Here is a 20,275-nt window from a genome sequence, read left to right on the forward strand (position 1 = left end):
CCCTTTTTAGTCTTGTTTTGTTTCGGTGTTGGTGTGTTACAACCAAATGCATAAAAAAAGCGATATTCGTCTCCAGCAAATGTGTCGTAAAAATTCTCCCTAATCATCTGATCCCTTGCAGTATCAATTAAGTTTTGAAACAATTCAATACAATCGTGGCAGAGTTAATGAGCACCTTTCTATTTGCACATTGCATACTTTCAGGCGAATCATCCATCTAGGATCTTCTAGTATCGCTCAACAAGAACCGCAAAGCACAAAGGAAGGGCCACGCAGACTCCAAATCGAGCGAGCCCTCCACTTAACCGAATGTACTCCGAGGTTTTCCGTTGAATGCTTGCTAGTTGTCACCAAACATGCCACTCAGAGCGCTCCCGCCAATCTTCACATTGTTTCCACGCACAGGATTCCCGGCCCGGCCGGGAATCACTTCGGCATAATAAATCCTCTCAATTCGTCGTATTTATTTTGCCGTCTTCAGCCGTTCACCAGATGTAACCAGATGCCGGCCGTACTGATACGGCATGGTTCGGTGTCGTGTAGAGCGTGCATGCAAAAGAAGGATGCTCCAAGGGGTTTTCTGCTTAAAAGAACCGCTTTTTCGGTGGAGAGGTCTTTTGTGTGTGTGTAGAGCGAGAGAGAGAGAGAGTGAGTGAAAGGGAAGAGTAGCGAACACAACGTACGCATCCAAAAATAGGCTTTGTTTATTCCCCGTTTCCTGGCCCGAAAATCCAAGAAACTTGTCCTGATCGCTGATGAGTCCTCGGGCTCCGTGCATCGCTTCGCAGCCGTAATGCGAACGAGCCGTACGAATGTGTCGTAAAAAAATTAGCCGAGCCTCTCTTCAGTCCTAGAACCTCACCGTCATCGGTTTTGATAAAAGCGCTTCTCGATCCGGAGATGAGAAGAGCCCCGGGGGTTTTGGGGGGGGGGGGGGGGGGGTGAACCTGGCGGAGGTCCTTGCACATCCCAACCTCAACATGCCCAACATGCATATATACACCCGTCAACGTCTTTAGCATATGCGACGCGTGATTTGATGCTGATAAATGCTCGTTCTTACCCGACCCGGCGACTGACGACGACGACGAATTTGCTGGGATCGTGCGATAACTGAGGTTTTGCCGAATCCTTCAACCGTTGTTGCCGCTCCAAGAATGAGGACTACCGCTGCCTCGGTCGAAATAGTAGCAACAAGCAACACACAAACCCCGGGCCGAAACCAACCCAGGGTTCGTTAGGTGAAAACAAATGCCCGAAATTACACACACACACACGCACGCCAACAATTTCCCGTGGGGCAATGTAGTTGCGATGAAGTTGGGCCTGCTCCTCAGGGGGCGAGCCGCTAACCACAGCATTTGGCTGCACGGTGAAGATGTGTGAACGATGCTGAACGGTACGTTCGTGCACGTCCGGGCCGGAGTTGGAGACAATTTGTCATCGCCGGCTGGGCCGACGGGCGGCCGGGCGGACCACGGGCACGATGCGATCCGAAATGAACATGCACGTACCGTACCGCAGTGGCCGCACCACTGTTCGGACCAGTGCGTCAGATGGAAATGATAGATGCCGGTACATTCGGTGCTCGGAGGGCAGACTCGCTGACGACGAACGGGCGGCTTGATGAGTGGCTTTCATTTCCATAATGAACTGATTCACTTGCGTCCTCTCGATGGAATTGTGTATGTGCGTGTGTGTGTGTGTGTGATACTGGGAGAAGGATTTATTGTGCGGTACAACATAAAGGACGCTACAAAAGTACCGGGCCTGATGGGCGGCAAAGATCGGAACATGTACATGTCGATGAAGATTGGTTCAGTAAGAAGGCTGACTAGAGCGAAAGAGTACGTGTGCTTCACATCGTGTCTCGACTTGATGAGCTCTCACCGTGTGTTTGTGTGTGTGTGTACGAATGTGTGCTCAGCACAAAGACACACTGTTAATGGGGAAATTATCTTGCCGCACGAAAATAATCATAGTTCTTGGTGGTTGTCGCTTTGCTTCTCTGACTGCTGGTACCTCGGTTCGATCAAGTAAGAACCCAATTTATATGTTCTGCATGCTTGCACGACCATGTTTCGATAGAAAACACCCCATCCCCTGCCCAAAGAAAAGGGCAAAAAAAAAAAACGTTACGTTTGAATGTTTTGTGGTGCAGTTTGCATACTTTTAGGCGTAAAATCGGGGATTTTATCCGTCTAGTAGAAAGCACCCGTGTGAAGCAGATTGCATACTTGCTTAAAACTCTCGGGTTTTAATTTCGATTGAAGCAATGTTGAAAGTATCTCCGCATTGCGGAAAACGGGATTGCAATCAATATTCTTAAAAAAGGCTTTACGTTAAGAAGAAGCGAGAGACAGATTGCAGTCACAGGCACAGCTAGCCAGTTGATCTGTGCCGCCCCCTTTCGGCTCGGTAATAAATTGCCGAAAGGTTAGCCCGGGAAAGGATGTGCAAAGATTAACTTTCGAGTGAAATTTAACTACATTCCTAAACGATGTTCATAAATTAGCGCATCCCAGCCTGACAGTTACCATCCGCAGCGAAAACGGTCGCTTAGCAGGTTTGCTCTCCCCTACCGAGATACGCGGCACCATCGGTGAAGTAACGAATGATAACGGAAAATGAATATTAATTCCATCAAATTAGAGCGTTCGGCGATCGCGTAACGATTGTCTGAAGAATGTCCCCGGCCGCGTACGGGCGGCAAGCGAACGGCAGCAGTTTCAGAGACCGAAACCCCGCTACAACGCTAATAAAATTATATTCGCGCGCACCGAACCGGATAAGAAAACCGGAAAACCGCCGTCACCGCCACCGCCATCCTCTTTCGGGCTTCCCAGACTCTTTAATTGGTCCGAGCCAATTTGTGCGATTAGCTCCATTGGAGACACCCCTGCAGCGCTGTGTTGATAATGAGAAAGTGTTTCCGTTATTTTCGCGCGTCGCGGGATGGCACAAAAAAAAAAAAGAAACGAACAAACGATCACTCGCTGACGACGATGGTGATAACAGTCGCGTCGATGATGGGACCACCGGGGTCTGGGCAACGATGGAAGAAAAAAAAACGGGGGAGGTATGGAAATCTAAGATAATTGATTAGCAAGGCAAGTGGTGGCGCGTTAACTCGTTTTTGATTGATGCCGACACAGCGGTGTGTGTGTGTGCGCGGTGGAAAACTAACAGGTCCAACATCACCGACCGAAATGCTAATGGAAGTTGAAGTTTATGGGATTATTGGGAAACTGATTAGGTGAGGTGAGAGAGTTGGTACGATCGCCACCGAGAACAGCAGGCTGCGTCGTTTGCCACTGTAATACGCGATGTGATCTGAAGTTGGTGGATGGTTGATCCTAAGGTTTTTGAAGACAAGAGTTTTGTTTCAAAGTTATTGGGTGGATTGCGCTGATTTTAGTATCAAAATTGTGGATTCTGAAAGTTCTCAAAGCGAGCGTTGAAAAACGCCCGAAAGTATGCAGCACATTTAATACGCGGTCTAAAAACGAGCTGTCCACTAAATATTGAGAAAGTATGTAATTTTTTCTTACAAATTATATTGCATTGAAGCGTAAAAGCAGATATTCAGGAACAAAGTCCAATCAGCACAAAGGAAGATAGTATTGTCGCAATAAAATTGACAGCTTCCCCAGCGTGTGCAATCGTCACAGCGAGGAACAAAGCGAAACGCAAGACAATACTCTAATTTAGCACCAGTGTTTGACCGGTGCTTAGCAGTGTCCAGTTTATCATGGCCGTGTGCACGTAAGCTCGCAAAACTACAGCTGTAATGAATTAGCATCTGCCAGCACCGCCGGTAGTGGGACGCCGTAGCGTAGTTGGTCCAATACGTGACCAGTGCACCGAGAGACCGAGTTCGTCACGGAGTCTCGGAGCAAGTTTTAACAGCATGCTTGACAATTACAATTAAAAAGTTAACTGACCAACCCGGGCGTACCAAACAGGGTAACTGAATTTCCGGCCACGGTTCGACGACTTGCTCTCGGTCGCTCTTTCTCCAGAGCTCGTACACTACGATCGTTCACACTGGCGTTTCGGGGAAGCTGCGGGTGAAAAAATCTACTTTTCACGGGGTTTGCCCAAAAGCTCGTCGATTGCGTGTGGTGTGGTGCATTTAATTAAACCAGCTGCTGAGTTTGTTGTATCAAGCCGTAGATTACGGTGCAGCATTCCTGCTGCTGAAACCGTCAGTATGTTGAGCTTATTTACCTTGCTTGAATTAGAAAGTGAAAAACAAAAAAAAGGCTGGCTCTGATCCACGGGAGTTCTCGCTTCAAGATCTTGGCAGAGAATAAAAGCAAAAATTAAGTACTCGACCGGTAAGAGAGATGTGCTTGGAATTGAATTCCAACGAATGCGAGTAACTCTAGAAATTATGTCCAGTAATCTGGGGTTCCGGCGAAGTGTTTGATTAAGCTGCCGTTCGTTTGCGCTTCCGGGAACAAGGTACGGAGCAGCTGAAGTGGGTCGGATTATCGATTAAAAGGGAACCCAGCCCGGGAGAGCGGAGTGTAAAATAGCTAAATTCGTCCCGAGAGCAAAAAAAAAAGAAAAAGAATCCCGGAACCGATCGAATCCAATTTCAGGGCTTTCACAGCCCTCACACAACCTGACGAAGCATCTGTACCACTCGACAGTACAGCTGCATCGTTTTCCGACGAAATGCCTGGGCCCTCGAACGCTCCAAAATTGAGGTAAATGAGGTCGGATTGCTTCTTTCAGCTGAACTGAACGGTACGAAGTTCAAATATCGGGTCTTGTGGAGTGGTTTTTGGCGACACCGACACCGACCACTTCACCTTTTGGTGTGACGTAAATTGGTACCAATCCTCCTAGCCTTGGTGGGCCGTGTGAGTCGCTGTGTGTGTGGTCAGAGGGCCGGGATCAATGGGAGAGAATTCCCAGGTGCTAGCAAAGGGCATCCGAGAGCGTTTACCAGCCAGAGGAGTGCCAGATTATTTGTCGAGGAACTGGGGAACGTAATTGAATTAAATGACATTATAATTACACCCCGTTTGGTCTTTTTTTATTAGATTCGCTGGTGTTTGTGTGGGTTAGAAAAAAGAGGCCGCCTGGGCAATCGCTGTGAATCGTGTGAAAGTTTTAAAACCATCAACCGTCCGGTACGGGACCGTCAGCTACCTTTCGCTTGGCTTGGGTGTTTCCGCAGTTTTCGTTTTTTGCCCTCCTTCTGGTCGGACTTTTATTTGCTGAATTCACAGATTTTTACCCCTCCTACCAGCAGACCCGCCGAGCGTCATAGTGCAAAACGATTATTATCATATCATTATAGTCAAGCTTCAAGCCAACGGCCATGCAAACGTGAAGCGAGCGAAAAGAAAAAGAGAATCCCAGCGATGAAAAGCGGATGAAAGTGTTCGCTCGGGCGAGCCATCGTTGTGCTCTTCTCGCTTTGCTTTAGTCGCGTTAGTGAAGTAAAGCTTGCCAAAGGGTCGTGGAGATGGTGAACTGGGGCTGGTACGGTGCTCGGGGGTAATAATCATTGGCCTGGCTGGTTGAAGCATATTTTTTAACACCGGTGCGAGCAGGACACTCACGGCACGGCGTTATGCGTTATGAATCATTTGCACCTTCATGAAGTCATTATTTCCGCCACTTTGAACCGTGAGCGAGAAGATGCGTTTGCAGGACCGGTTGTTTTTGATCACATGTCGCTGGAGTGTGAGTGTGAGTGTGTGTGTGTTTTTTTCGCTCTCTCCTAACCTCCACTCACATGGTTAGCTGTTTGTAGGTAGTCCCGAATCATTACTGATCCATCATCAACCTGCTCACGCCATTGGTGACTGGTGCTTCTGATCAGCAAAGGAAAAAAAGAAACCCTTTTCCGTTTAATGACAGGGAAAGGTTTTACGATAGAATAAAACACTGGGCGCGTTCTATAAACGTGTCACGCGGTAATGAACGGTAAGCCAGCGTTGCACAGTGAGAATTTTGCGTTAGAAAATGTAACTTTCAAAACTGCAGTAAATTGCTATTTTTGTTGTTAAAAGTTAGGATCAAGTAAGGAGACAAAATAGTTATTTTTGTAATATAGATAAAGAGCAAAATTTAAAAAAAATGTTTTGTTTTGTCAAAGTCCAAAATCAATCCCCAATAACTGCTTCGCGTCCATCGGGAATATTATGCTATTTCACGGTATTTCGTTTGTAAATTTACCTTGAAAAGACATACGACCTGAATGTGTCCTGGATACAAAACATCGCTCAAAACCTTGATTTCTAGATGATTACCAAAACAATTTAATGAAAATTAATTTTTAATAAAGTTTAAAAAATTTTGGTCCAATTTTCATCAAGAATTTAATAATCTTGTTTTAGCCTTTTTAAAGCAAGGTTTTATTTTCTTTTACACTGCAGATGTATTTAACGGTCATTTCGGGCTTCTTCTTCTTTTCTGGCACTACAACCTCGAGATGTCTCGGTCTGCCATTTCTGACTCTCTGTGACTTGGTTTTACCCGTAGCAAAGTAGTCAGCCCTGTGTACGGGGAGAAGGTGTGGCTGGTCTGGATGTCACCTCGGCCGCCGGACCGCTCCAATAACACTCCTTAAAAAACTCCACGGCACAATATTGTTGTCCCGACATTCGTTGTAACGCGCCCATAGTGCATCGAAAGCAGTTTCGTGCAGCGCGCGACGAACGGTGGTGTCGTAAAAAGAACCCGACGTTAGTTGCAATAATGGTTGCCTACCTTACAGGCGTACGTACACTTGGCCCGAAACGCCCACAAAACAGTGACCGGATTGTTGGTTAGCACAAGGGTACTTAAATATCGTGCTTTTGGGGTTAAATTTAGTAAGATTTTGTAAAGGGTTTGAAAACAGGTATAGAAACACTAATATCACCGAGAAGATAAATTCGCTAAGTAAGGTATTAGCAGATTTAAAAAAGGGATATTTTTTAGAGAAAATTGCATAAATTTAGGCGCTTCAAAATGGACTATTTACCACATTTTAATGGCTGACAATGTTTCTTCCACGATTTTTTTTCAAGCATCATGATCAAGCACAATCTAACTTTTCCTTTGGCCTTTAAAGTTCCTTCGCCTTTTGTCTTCCCAAGCTTGACGCCGTTATTATGATGTTTCGTAATTTCATCCTATTAATTTTCCATTCGTCAAGCCATGCGCTTCAAGCGACGGAACAAACCCCCCGAATCGATTTTGGCTGTGTTTAATCAACCACACACACACACACCAGTACGAGGGGTCCGAGTGATTTTCGGATCACCCATCAGCCTTCCCAGAGCAGAGCTTAGAGCAGTGAACACTGCACAGACGGATTAAGATTTTCCACCCACCCACACCGGGTGAAATGGCTTTCCCGTCAACGAGGTAACTCATGTTGGGGGGGTGCTGGTAGCCAAAGAAAAGTTATAGTATCGTTTTTATTGAATCGCCAAATGTCGTTGCGTCGGTCCACCGTTACACCGTACCATCGCCCCTTGGGATCGAGCTCGGGGCCGGCAGCAGGCTGGCTGTCAGTGGAATGGCGCCGTATTCAATATGTTAAAAGGCAATCAATGTTCTCGTCGTCTCGGCGATGAGGTCGGTACGAATCGAATCGATTCACCGACAGCAGCTAGCGGCATCCGCCGAGGCTGCCGGCTGAGTTCAGAATCATAAATTCTCTCCCGACTCACTCACTCCGACCCAGCAACTGCACTGAAGCAAAAGCAAATCCCCAAAAACCAATCCACCCAACAACAACAACAAAAAAAAAAAAAAGAAACCCAGCGTGACCCACTCGTCGAGGCTCAAGTCCGAGGGCTTTGGGCTGGTAGCTTGCCGGTCCGGTTACACTTGAGAAGTGCCCAAAGTCCGGAAAAAACCGGGAAAACGCTGGAAATCGAAGATTTATTACATCCATCCTCGGCTCACTTCCCGCGCTGTACCGGCTCATCGGGCCCGGGTGCTGCTTAAAGTTTAATGGTCGATTATCGATTTCACTCGAGAGTGGAGCAAAAGTACGACAGCGCCCAACGAAAAAGAAAACCTTCGCCAAAAACCCGGCCCGCAGGAAGGTTGGCAAGAGGCTCATCTTCATCGCCGAAGAGCGGCGCAGGGCAGAGGCAACGCAAGGGAAGATCAAGATTCTGCTCATTTTCACCGAACGAACCAATTTCCTGTACGACACACAATCGCGTCCGTTACGATTCCGCCGGCTACATCGATGCTGTGCCACAGTAGTTGTGTTCGGGCCATTTTATTTCACTCCGTGCCGTGCCTTGGCGTCGTGCGTTCGTCCGGACTACCGCTGCCGGGGTGTATTCTATTGGGACGTTTGTCGCTCCTTTTTTTTTTTGGTTCTGGGATGGGTTTTGTCCCGGGTTGGCGTGCGTATGCTGCACCATTTTCGCACAACCGGTAGGCACGGGCCACAAACGACTAGACAAAATTGGCACGGGAAGTAATATCACCGATGACATAAATTAATTTCAAATCGCAATAAATTACCGCAATCCAGGCGCCGAAAGCCAGAGGCGGAAGTGATTGGAGGGGGGGGGGGGGGAGGGAAGGGAAGAGTGAATGGGGTGCAGAAGTTGAGTGAACGTTCGTCTGCAAGAAACGACAAAGCGGGCAATTGGAAAATAATAATAATAACAATAATAACAGCAGATCGTTTCGCCCAGCCCTAACTGATGGCGTGATGGGAGAAATTCCCAGGCCCACTGAGTTCGTGCTTTCCGGTATCGATTGCTCTCTTTCCAACTCGGCGTGTGCGTTTATATTTTTGTACGGTCAAGGGCAGGCACGGAGAGGCCGATGCCAACGAACTGGACCGGAAATAAGAAAAACAATAAAATTAATACAATGGAACGGGTAAGGCGAATTGTGCTCGGGCGCCTGAAAGGTAGGCAATATCCCGTATTGCGTTTAAATCTAGACTGTTGTAGTGTTCGGCAGTTTGGTTTGGTGATGGAAAAGAAAAAGAATCCCTGTCGGGACTCGAACCATCGAATCTTAATCCTAATAAGAATCTGAAATCGAATCCCGAATCGTGAATCGAATCCTAATCGTATCCCAATCAAATCTCAATTCACCAATGAAATCCTGATGTAATCCGAATAGAATCCCAATAGAATTCGAATCAAATCCCCATCGAATTGCAGTCGAATCCCAATTTGATCTCATGGAATCCTAATCGAACTACAATTTTATTCCAGTCAAATCCCAATCAGATTCTGATCATATTCTGATCGTATACGGATCGTATTTGGTTTTCTAATCCTTCATTTGGGATGCAATCCGATTCGAATCTTTTCGGAGTTACATCGAATCTGGATCGGTTTGGAATCGGCTCGGATTCGGAAACGGATTTGAATCCATTAGTTAAGATTTAATCCAATTCTAATCTTTCTAGCGATTAGATCCCCGAATCTTCAGAATCTACCAACACTAAAAAGACGGCACCAGATGAATTATGCGTAAGATGGTTATATTTATTGTGCAGTATTGTAAGAATTAACCGTAGTGTAACATGATGTTCTGGAGTGCAGTGGTGCTCTTAGCTTATCTGTTCTACTGTTTTTTCGCCTGCTCGAGATAATGGTCGTACTCTCGCCTTGGATCGAGTTTGGCGAACAGAGCTTTCACGGAGCGCAGTTTATCTTGATCGATCGGATCATTTTTACCCTCCCGGATGAACGTCTCACACCGGTCGAGTTCCTGGGCTACCTTCACAAGCCGATCCTCAAAATTGCTCTTGTTTCGCTGATTGATCTGTAGCACGAGCATGCGGAACGCTTCCAGGCGTTGCTTTGCCAGCGGTAACCGGTTCGGATACGTTACCAACCGATCGAAATCGGCCCGATTCCAGACGCTTGTGTCCATCGTCGAGAGCCGGTTTTCGATCTCCTCGAAGTGGGAAGGATGGTTGGTGGCGAACGTTACCAGCTCATCGTAGTTGCCCGACTGTACCAAACGCGTCAGATAGGCCAGCGCTGGTTCGAACATGTTCAGATACACTTGATGAGTGGTGTGGTTATTCGGCGTTTCGAAGGCAACTCGTCCAACGTCGAGCGCTAAAATCATCGCCAGATAGCTGTCACGTTGCTTCGGACGTTTCTTCAGCTCGTCATCGATCAGCAGGTAGAGGGAAAGCCTTAGTCTGGAGCTAGGAAGCAACCGAATGAAGTAAAGCAATTGTGCCAGACGCTCGTTTTCCTCGCCAGGAACGCGGTACACCCAATCGACGAGATCTTTCTGCAACTGCACGGGTTGTTTACCCCGTAGATAGCGATGATAGTACCGGTGCGCCTGCTTAATCGAGCCGGCCCGAATGTTCAGGAATATAAGATCCCGGTACATGGAGTTGAAATCTTGGCTGACTATTTGTAGCTGATTGCCTATAGCAGATTTCTCTTGCTTGTACCGTGTCGTATCCCATTCGTTCAGTTGAATCTTTTTCTCCATCGTACTGAGGTAGTAGTTGTGATCACCTTGAATTTCTACCCTTAGCTCCTCGATCTGCCGTTGACAGTCGACTACGGACGGTTCGGTAGGGTTGGTGGTGAATTCACGTCCCCGACAGGCGGTCAGATTATCGTTTGTGTGGTGAAAGTGGAGTTGTAGATTGTCCCACATAAGGTTACACGGTACACCGCTGCCTTTGGAGTTGGACAACCGTCTCACCATATTCTCGGAAACGTTGAGGACACAGTCCTTCGCCGGTGTTGCTGCTACGAACACAACCGAGAGACCTAGGAGGAATGTTCTCATTTTGATAGGCACTTTCCTTTCCAGGAAAACTTCGGCAATTCTGACGAACTGTGCCGATCGGTGTGTGATAACTACACTAGAGCTCTGAGCTGTATGGAAGTGTGATTCATTTTATACCGACTCCGCATGAACATCGGATGGTGAAGTTTCGTAATAAATCTGGAATAGGAGTAGTTGCGAAATTCGGAATGGAGAACGCAACGAGCATGAGCAATGTAAATAGTCCGTAGCAAATGTTGACACAGATGAGCAAGTAATGACCCACCTGTAGCTCATCGTGAAGTGTTTGTTCAAGGTAGAATAATTAAGTCTATCCAACGCAGATCTATAGAAGAAGACTTGAAGAGAACTTGTTTCTCAGCTTTACAATATAGAGACGTCCTACTGAAGCTCTGAACTCATCAACTTTATTGAATCTTCGTATGATACATCCCGAGAAGCATTGGAATCAACGTCGTCCATTAAGACCACCTCTAGTCTTTGGCCTGTTAGGGTTAGCCGGAAGCGGTGGTTTATTCTTCGTCAGCTTGTCCACATTCTTCAGATAGTACTCGTAGTCATGTTTTTTGTCAAACTCCGAAAACTGCGTCTTCAGCTTGATCAGGTCCTCCTTACCCTCCAGCTCGTTGTTCTGCTTCTTGATATACTTCTCGCAGATATCGACCTGCTTGGCAAGCTTCGCCAGATAGTAGTCGTAGTACACCGTGTTTCGTTTCTTCACCTGCCGCAATATCTCACGGAACGCTTCCAGCCGATGTTTGGGCTTGGGCAACAGATTCGGGTACGTGACGAACTGGCTGTAGCTAAACTTAAACCAATACTGGGGCTGCACAAATGCCACCCGTGTGCTGATCTTGTCATAATAGTCCGGATACTTTCTAGCGAACTCTGCCACGTCCTTAAAGTTTCCGCTCAACATTTGGAACTTCCAGCGCTTCATGGCGTTGAAGAACATGGCATCGCGCAGCTTCTTGAACGGGCTCTCCTCCTTTTCCTGTATGAACCGATCCATATCGAGGGCAGCGATCATGCCGAGGAAGCTGTAGTACTGCGTGGTACGGTTCATCACCTGCGGCTGTATCAGCCTGTACAGTGACATTTGTTCGTCGGGCGTTGGAAGCCGCTTTACCAGCGCCAGCAAGTTCTCGAGCCGTCGGTTTTCGTACTTCGGCGAGGAGTAAACGAATCCTAGCATAGTTTGCTGTAGGTTAGTCTCCTTCAAGTACACCAACCGTTGGTACAGGCGCAGCGCACGCCTTGTATCGCCCGCATCGATGTAGATCAGTAGCAGCTGCTGGTAGTACCCTTTAAACTCGCCCTGTACCGATACGATTTCCTTCTTGATTCGAGCTATCGCGTTCTTTGCCTTGGCAATTTCGATCTCCTCGTACAGCAGCTTGTTCTGCATGTCCTTGTTGAGCTGGAGCCGGACCGCTTCCGACTCTTGTTCGAGCTGCTCAAACAGTGGTTGGCAGGCTGTGGCAGCTGCATCGGAAGCCGTGGCAGACGCTTCACGCTCCAAGCATTCGGTCAGGTTCTGGGCGGTTTGCTGTAGATATGATTGAAGATCCATCCAAGCTTCGGCACAGTCTCCCTCGGTGCGGTTCTTGCTGGTCAGACGACTCATCATACTGTACGTGACCTTGACTTTACATGGTGGAGGTGCACTTGCTTCGATCAGCGCAAGAAGTGCCAGGCAGAGCAGTGACAGAGACAGAGCTATGGTGGGTTGAACGTTTCGACCCATTGCCTCTAGGCGTGCCGGTTAAGCACTGTGTTGGAAGATCTCACCGAAGAGAAATAAAACTGAAACGATGCAGCAGAGCTCCCGGTGCATATATATATATATCGCACGTCTCGGGTAAACAAAGGCAGTGATTGATTGTAGTGCCAATATTTGTATGTTGCAGAAATTCTTAAACAAACATAGTGACACTGCTTGTTTGTTCACGTGATATGTTCCATCTGGCAAGGGGTGCCATGCCGCGTACAGTCCACAATGCTGTATAGATGTTAAGTGGATAGAATTCCAATCAATCAAGTGTCTGAAAAAGAAATGCCTCATCTCGATACATCAGGTGTATTTTTTATTCATTGGTGCTACATTTCACGCTACACTACGGCTAGTTAATAGTGCTTCATTAAAGTGTAAATAAATCTTGCTCCGAAATATCTGTTCACCGGGCTGGTTCACGCTCTATCCCTTGGCTTTGCGCGACTCGTTCAGGTAGTATTTGTAGTCCTTGCCGGACTTAAACTTCACAAACTGACTCTTCAGTTCTTCGAGCGAGCGCTTCGCGTTCTGGTCCGCCTTAACCTTGGTCATGAACACCTCACATATGTCTAGCTCCTTTGCCGTCAGCACCAGATGCTTCTGGGGGTTCTGTTTGCTGTGTTCCCGGATCTGGTCCAAGACTTGGCGTAGTGCGGCCACACGCTGCGCTGGCTGTGGAAGGGAGTTCAGGTACGGTACAAATTTGTCAAACTTCAGGCCAGCCCATTTGGCTTTGTCCACCGTCGCAAGGGTTGTTTGCATCTCCGCGTAATACTTCGGCTGACGGGTGGCAAACTCAATGACCGCTTTGTAGTTGCCGTTCGCGAGCTGATCCTTCCAGAGCGTCTCGAGCGGTACCATCGCGTCGGTGTAAAGCTTCGGCTCGGTAGCGTACACGTTCCGGTCCGCTTTCACGTTCAGTGCAAACACGGCCGCAATGTATGTGTTGCGCTGATTCGTACGCTTCTGTATCTCTGCCAGTATGAGCCGGTAAAGGGCGAGCTTTTCCACGGTACTGTCAACACTCCGGACAAAGCTGATCAGGTGGAGCAGTCGCTGGTCTTGGTACATGGTCACCCGATACACGGACCGCACGATCTGTTCGTACAGCTTGTTCGGGTTGGGTTGGGCGGGATACTGACGGTAGTAGACGATCGCCTGCTTGATATCGCCGATCGCAATGTTGGCGAGCAGCAGGTCCAGCACCAGCTCGGCACGTTCTCTTTGCAAACGGTCCAACTTTCTGCCCAACACTTCCTTCTCGTCGTGATGCTTTTGGGCTTCCTGTTGGGCGAGGTGCAGCTTTCGCTCCAGCTCGGCACTGTGCGCTCGATGCTCCTGGTCCAGCTGGCGCTGTACATCGTCCACCAGCTGCTGACAGAACACGTTGAAGGAGTCATCGACGGTGCCGGATCGCTCCATACAGTCGGTTAGGTTTTCTTGCGCTAGATGGTACTGGAGAAGAAAGTTGCCCCACAGATCCTCGTCACAGCTAATCTCGGTTTGGAGTGTGTTGGCTAGGGATAGCATCATGTCCGGAGTCACGGTTATCTGGCACTGGGCAGAGTCGTCTTCGAAGGGGTCTTCATAATCGAGGCCATCCTCGGCGTATAACGCTGTCCAGAACAGGGCGTGTAAAAGCAGCGAGAGAACTCCAACACGGAAACACATCTTGCAGCACTGTGTTGCGAGAGACCACCTAAGGGCGGGTGAAGACTTATCCGCTCGAACGGGTAAGTGTCGCATTTATATGGTGCATCGGAAAGCCGTTCGGCAGCAAAGATTTATGTTGGGTAAAGATTTACAAACAAGCTCACAATGAAGTGCAAATATTGGGATAGTTGCTAAGGTTGCAGATTTGTTGGATGTGTCGAGGCGAGCCTTACAGAGCCGTGGAAGGCGAATTGTCATCAGAGTTAGTCACATGACCACGCCCGTTATGCTTGCATCAGAGCCCAGTACATCTTTATTGCTCAGTGAAAAGTCTTAGCCCTTGCTTTCCATTGCCAAATACTTCTTGCCGAACTTGCCCTGGGTGCGCATGATGTGCAGGTACGCGCGGTAGTTTCGCCTATTCCAACTGGTCGTACTGAACCGATCCTGTATTGCCTTGATTCGATCTACCTCGTTCTTATGGTTGCCCGTCTGCTCCACCGTTCGGCGAAGATTATCCACCTCCAGCGCTAGCGTCGGCAGCGTTTCGACGAGCTTCGCCACGTTACGGCTGTCGTACTGTTTCGCGTACTTCAGGAATACCTCAATCACCTGAAACCGGTGGCCCTTCGCCTTGAACATGCTCGCTATCTCGAACAGGCGCCGCCTATCGATCGCTGACCACGTTTGTGGGACGAAGAAGAAGATTTCCGTCAGGAATTGGGTGTAATGGCGAGGAAATTTGTTCGCCACCCACACGTTGAAATCGAACTGCAGCTGGCGGAGCTCATTGCGCAGCCTGTGCAGCACCACACCGTACGGGGCGGATAGGTACGTGTCTTTGTCTTTCTGGGCGGTAAAGATGGCAACCACGTCACCGGCGTACACCAGGGAGGCGTAAGAGCCGTTAAGCCTGTGGCGCCGAAGTACACCCACCAGCGCTTTGTACAGTTCGACGCGTACGGTCTTGATCGGCAGGGCACGGGCAAAGTCGAGCACGTGCAGCACGAGCACTTCATTGACGCCGCTCGGGTTACGCTCGATCTCATCCAGCAGCTGGGATGGTTTCCATTGGTGCTTCATGGTGGTGTAGAGCAGCAGGGCGTCCTGCGTACGGCCCGACTCAATGCTGTAGATTAAAAGCTTCAGGTTAAGCTCGTCAACCAGCTTCGCGGGAAGTTGCATCAGACGTTCTGCGTCCTGCACGACCATATGGTTGGCGTGCGACTCGATGACGTTATTGAACAGGAAGGCATGATCATCCTGCCAATAGTTCACGCGATACAGAAAGTACTCTCGCGCCTGTAACCGTTCCGATGCTTTGATGCGGCACGCCTCGTTGATCTTGAGGTACGCTTTGAGAATCTGCTCCCCGTCGCAGGCGACCAGCGGTCGGCACGTTATCGGTGGTGCTTCAAAAATGGCACCCGCCTCGAACAGACATGAGTTCGGTGTTGGTGGTCGCACACTTACTGCCGCTTCTTCACAGCTGTACAGCGCGGCGAGCAGCAGCACTGCCGCCCATAGTCTTGCAACCTGTGAACCCATCGTGGAAACTAGCGTATCGGCATGGTTGGCTCGTACATTCTTATACGCCGTTTGGCAGATGTGCACATTTACCTAGGGCAAATGATCTGCGCTCGTTGGAGTTGATCGATGGGTGGCAATTAATCTTCACCTCGAGCGCGCTGAGCGAAGTTTGTTGCCCAGCCGGTGAACCATCGATCGTACTACACTTCTCCACTCCAGTCTGCGAGGGTCTGATCAAGATTGACAGTCACTGCTATACTTTGCCAAATAAATCATTTATATCTTCCGACACACAAAATCTGTTTCAACAAGCAGCAGCCCCGAGGGCACGTATATAACCTCGGCACGATTCACTTCCGGATGTATCACACAGTAAACAGCAGTTGCACAATGACACCACTGTTTGCAAGTCTCGTCGTTTGCGCCTTCGCGCTCACCATCGTATCGAGCCGGCCAAGCGATTTTCCCGAGTCGACGGATCAGCTGGACGCGTGCGGACAGCACTATAAGGACCTGTTGGCTGCCTCCACTGCCTGGCACGAGAAGACCTGCAACGGGACATCGAAACGGGCGGCCTGTGTAGTGCCCGAGCACGAGCAGGCATACCTGGAGCTGAAGCAACGCTGCAAGCAGGCACACGATGAGCGCAACGCTAAGGTCAAGGAAATTTACGAAAAGCTGCCGTCGTATCTTGTTAACATGACCTTGCGTGTGAATCTGCTGAAAGAGTCGCTCCGGCACGATCTGCCCAGCCTGCAGGAAATGGTGAACGAGCAGAAGAGTTTGCTGGAAGCGGCCTGGAAGTATGGTGCACAGCTGCAGCGTGAGCTGTTGCTTACCAGCATGGAGTCGAATCGTATGCAGCGTGCGCTGGTACTCCATTCGATGCTGGTGAACGTGTCGCTGACGGAGATGATGCAGGAAAGCTACAAGTATCATGGCGGTAACAGTCGGATGGTGGCACGCATGCTGAAGTTCGCCCGCAAGCTCCCGTCGGCTGATGAGCGGGTGGAGGTGTACAAGGAGCTAGCTCAGCTGCTAAAGTCCAACAACCACAACGATCGCTATCCGGCCATTATCTTCTCGCACGACGTGAAGCAGCTGGAGGATCGGTACAAGCCAGAGCATGCCGAGTACGAGGGAAAGGTGGTGGGACGGTGGCAAACGCAGCTGCTCGCAGGCAACTTCCACGAGGTGCTAATGTTCGCCAAGGACTATCCTGAGTACTATGCGCGCATCGAGCAGGACCTGTACACGGCGCTCAAGACCCAATGGTCGATGGATGCCTTCAACAGGATGCTGTACCTGCCGAACAGTCTGCCGACGGCCGAACAGCGTGTCGGTGCGTTCCGCGGTGTGCTCGACGCGCTGCTGGAGAACCAGGCGAAGCAGCGAAACGATGCGTCCCTGATGCGATTGGCAAACGAGCTAGCGAAGCTGGAAACAACGCTGGAAGGAAGCAACGACGCTACGCGCCAATCGCTGGACGAAGTGAAGAATGTGTTCCAGCAGTTTACGTACACGCGCGATTTCTCCGCCTACGCTGAGCTGTACAAGATTTTCCGCGCTGCCCTGTAGTAGCAGTCACCACTCCCAAACTGTTGTGCTCCGAATAAATTGAACTTGAAGATATTGGTTTCAAGATGCGTGTGCTGTAGGCACGCGCGAAATGCAAGTTTTGAGGAGCGATTCTGTTGTGAGTGTTTTTTTGTGCATGTTGCATACTTTTAGGGGGAGGTTTTCAAGTCTTTTCCTGGAGCTGTAGAAGGATGACTGTCTTATCGCTTCTCAAGCTGAGGATAGCTTGAAGGTTTGGTGACTTGATGACTTTTATTAAGCGCCTAAATCTATGCAATCAGTATTCTTTAAATTGCGCTACAGGCTTTACAGCTTGAGACGTTGCTGATCCCGGAAATTCGAAAGTCCTCGTTGCATGACTTGCAACTTCACCGTTAGATAATGTCTTTAGACGCTCAACCACAAAACCACATGCCGACTCCTCCCATCCAAGATGATCCTTAGCGATGTTTTAAACATCTCTTTTGTGCGTTTTTCCAAACAGGAACCAGATCTACGGCCCGGAAACAAAAGTGACACACCGGTTTCATCACGAACCATGACGGGGCGCTTATTTCACGCTCCGAACGGCACAGTATTCCGATTCGTCATTGCTCAGCGCTCGCTTTACAATTCCAAGCACCCGGGCTGAAGTAGTGTTTTCGGGCATCAAATTGCGTTTTTGGGACCGGGAAGCTGTTTCATAGCGTTACTTAATTAAAATTACATTCACTCGGAATTAAAGTGGCACGCTGGTCTGGCTGGTGGGTTTATGGCAGAGCCCGGTACACTTACTGATGGACTCGTCCACGCCGCGACCAAATTCGATTTATGATTTGTGACTGTGTGGTGACTGTGAACGGAAAAGGGTGTTTTCCATCCACCGTCGAAAGGCGTCTGCCAGCAGCTCATTTGATGCGGGCCGGTAAACCCATTCTTGTCGCTCGGCACGTTAAAGATAGAGCGAACGAATGTTCGTTTCGGCTACAAACCCTGCTCGGCTATTTTCTACCACGACACCGCTTGACGAGCATAATTTTAGCAATGGTTTTTCGTGAGGACCAAATTAAAAAGACGGCTGCGCTACCTGGTGGTCGCCGTGGGCCTCTGGCACTTTTTTGTTATTTCTTGCTCCGTGTGGCTCCCACAGAGAGTCAAGCAGGCAGCAAGGGGGATGGAGTGATTTTTGTTGTTGTTGTTGTTGCTGTTACCGTCCATGTTGCTTGTACGACATGATAGTATTCAAGACCGGCGTTCGCTTTATGACGCTCCGGGTGCTGTCGGTAGCTTAAATGTTCAAGGTGCCGTAGGCAGGTAAAGTCAACAGTCGCCATTTTCGGGCGGGGTGGGCATAATGTTCCGGTGGGTTTTGTTTGCGGATGCTCTTTTGTTTCCGTTTTCTCTATCTGCCTCTCTACACTGGCTTCTGAAGGGGACACACACACACACACACACACACACACACACACACACACACACACACACACCTAGCGTGACTTACGTACAGCACGGTTTGATGAGGCTTCATCAACGAGGCTCGAGGCGAGAAAATTACCGACATTTCGCCACCGTGACGACACGGTTTGTCCCTCGCTGTCTCTCTCTCTCTGTGTCTCTTTATATTTGCCTAAATGACAACGAAGAAGGATCTATCTCTGGTACCGGTGTCTTATCAGCTATCAGTCACCTGAGACCGAGATGATGGCATGATGGCTGCCACCAAGAAAGATTCCATTAAAAGTGACTACATTCAGGGGACCATTTTTCGGACATCACCATTGAAGGGCAAAACCGGCGCGAAAAAGCGGGGAGAAGTTAATTATCGACGCCTCTCTCGCTCAAACACACACACACAATGAGTGATAATTAAAATGATTCGTCCAGCGAGCTCTAATACGGATACGGAAGGCTTGTTTTTCGATCGTACAGCACCGTATAGTGTATCGCACCCCGACCGAACTGTCTTTTAAACGGGCGAGTCGTCGGAGCGATACCTTATAGCGCCACTTGGCCGCATCCAATCCCGACCCGACCCACCGGGCGGATTCGAGTTTCGTCGAGTTCGTGTTGCGAAATGGGGCCAGCGCTTGTAGTTTGGAAATTCATTTCGCATCTTCTGTGGCGTAAAATTTTATGGACAAACACAAAAACCCCGTGCCACAGACGGGCGTCGATGGGAGGGGGGGAGGGGGGGGTGGGGGTTGCGACGGTGGAATGGTAAACACGGACCACGGTACCTCGGGTCTGGACGCTTAAATTAAAACGCTGCCCGGTGAGCGATAGATAAGAGCTGCCCGGTGCCGATGAGAGTGGTTTTGCACTTTCTCGAGAAGTCGTTGTGTGTGTGTGAGGTGTTTTGTTGAAGTTGGCGTACGGGGGTGGTTTTTTGTTCTACCATGCTTTAGTAGATGGTTTACGCAAAATGAGGGGGGGGGGGATGCTCAAAAAAATTGAGAAAGCGTTTAATAATGTAATATTGCTGTGAGGATTGCATAGCTTGAGGGGTTTCATGTTTAAACACGTTTTTTATCCTCATTATGACGTTATTTAATGTGTATTGCAGTTGAAATTTGATACTCAATTTGGTGCTCGTCTGCTGCACCTATCAGTATGCAATTTGCATGACACTAATCCTAATAGTAATTAGAAGATAAGATTACACTTTTCAAGCTTGTGTTTTTCTAGATTTCTTTACAAAAAAGCGGAGTTATAGCTAAGAGAAGTGTGAAAAATGGAGAAAGCTAATAAGAATCTAATATTGCATTGAGGATTGCATAATGTCAGGCGTCTGAAATTTAGATTTTTTATATTTTATTTCATTCTAATTGTCTTTTGATTGCTCCTAACAATATGCAATCGGTTGAGCACTAAACTTTTTTTTAAAAAATTATAGTGTGTGCATTTAAATTTTAACTCGTAACCTTTAAGGGGCTGCAAGATTTTGGTTGAGAAAAATTAATAATGAAAAATTGACAAATTGCTTAACAACGTACAATTGCT

The 20,275-nt window shown here is 48.5% G+C and overlaps 6 protein-coding genes across 15 annotated transcripts in view; 1 reads left to right on the forward strand and 5 right to left on the reverse strand.

Moving 5' to 3' along the window:
* LOC118515315 (alpha-2Db adrenergic receptor) overlaps window positions 1-20,275 on the reverse strand; it is a 139,180-nt gene that overhangs the window by 2,526 nt on the left and 116,379 nt on the right. The gene's annotated exons all lie outside the window — the stretch shown is intronic.
* LOC118515479 lies at window positions 9,462-10,856 on the reverse strand. The gene has a single exon (XM_036062030.1). The coding sequence runs from the start codon at window positions 10,759-10,761 to the stop codon at window positions 9,562-9,564; it is 1,200 nt and encodes a 399-aa protein (XP_035917923.1). The 5' UTR covers window positions 10,762-10,856; the 3' UTR covers window positions 9,462-9,561.
* On the reverse strand, window positions 11,147-12,572 carry LOC118515431. The gene has a single exon (XM_036062023.1). It carries the CDS (start codon window positions 12,506-12,508, stop codon window positions 11,210-11,212), a length of 1,299 nt encoding a protein of 432 aa, XP_035917916.1. The 5' UTR covers window positions 12,509-12,572; the 3' UTR covers window positions 11,147-11,209.
* Window positions 12,826-14,267, reverse strand: LOC118515415. Its single transcript, XM_036062022.1, has one exon. It carries the CDS (start codon window positions 14,204-14,206, stop codon window positions 12,959-12,961), a length of 1,248 nt encoding a protein of 415 aa, XP_035917915.1. The 5' UTR covers window positions 14,207-14,267; the 3' UTR covers window positions 12,826-12,958.
* LOC118515463 lies at window positions 14,473-15,761 on the reverse strand. The gene has a single exon (XM_036062026.1). It carries the CDS (start codon window positions 15,734-15,736, stop codon window positions 14,522-14,524), a length of 1,215 nt encoding a protein of 404 aa, XP_035917919.1. The 5' UTR covers window positions 15,737-15,761; the 3' UTR covers window positions 14,473-14,521.
* On the forward strand, window positions 16,072-17,393 carry LOC118515447. Its single transcript, XM_036062024.1, has one exon. It carries the CDS (start codon window positions 16,079-16,081, stop codon window positions 17,294-17,296), a length of 1,218 nt encoding a protein of 405 aa, XP_035917917.1. The 5' UTR covers window positions 16,072-16,078; the 3' UTR covers window positions 17,297-17,393.

This window comes from Anopheles stephensi, chromosome X, assembly GCF_013141755.1.
Source record: "Anopheles stephensi strain Indian chromosome X, UCI_ANSTEP_V1.0, whole genome shotgun sequence".
In the NCBI taxonomy this organism is placed as follows: domain Eukaryota; kingdom Metazoa; phylum Arthropoda; class Insecta; order Diptera; family Culicidae; genus Anopheles; species Anopheles stephensi.

Coding starts and splice junctions, on each gene's coding strand:
- LOC118515463 (XM_036062026.1), bottom strand. CDS start 15,736: ATGGGTTCACAGGTTGCAAGACTATGGGCGGCAGTGCTGCTGCTCGCC.
- LOC118515479 (XM_036062030.1), bottom strand. CDS start 10,761: ATGAGAACATTCCTCCTAGGTCTCTCGGTTGTGTTCGTAGCAGCAACA.
- LOC118515447 (XM_036062024.1), top strand. CDS start 16,079: ATGTATCACACAGTAAACAGCAGTTGCACAATGACACCACTGTTTGCA.
- LOC118515415 (XM_036062022.1), bottom strand. CDS start 14,206: ATGTGTTTCCGTGTTGGAGTTCTCTCGCTGCTTTTACACGCCCTGTTC.
- LOC118515431 (XM_036062023.1), bottom strand. CDS start 12,508: ATGGGTCGAAACGTTCAACCCACCATAGCTCTGTCTCTGTCACTGCTC.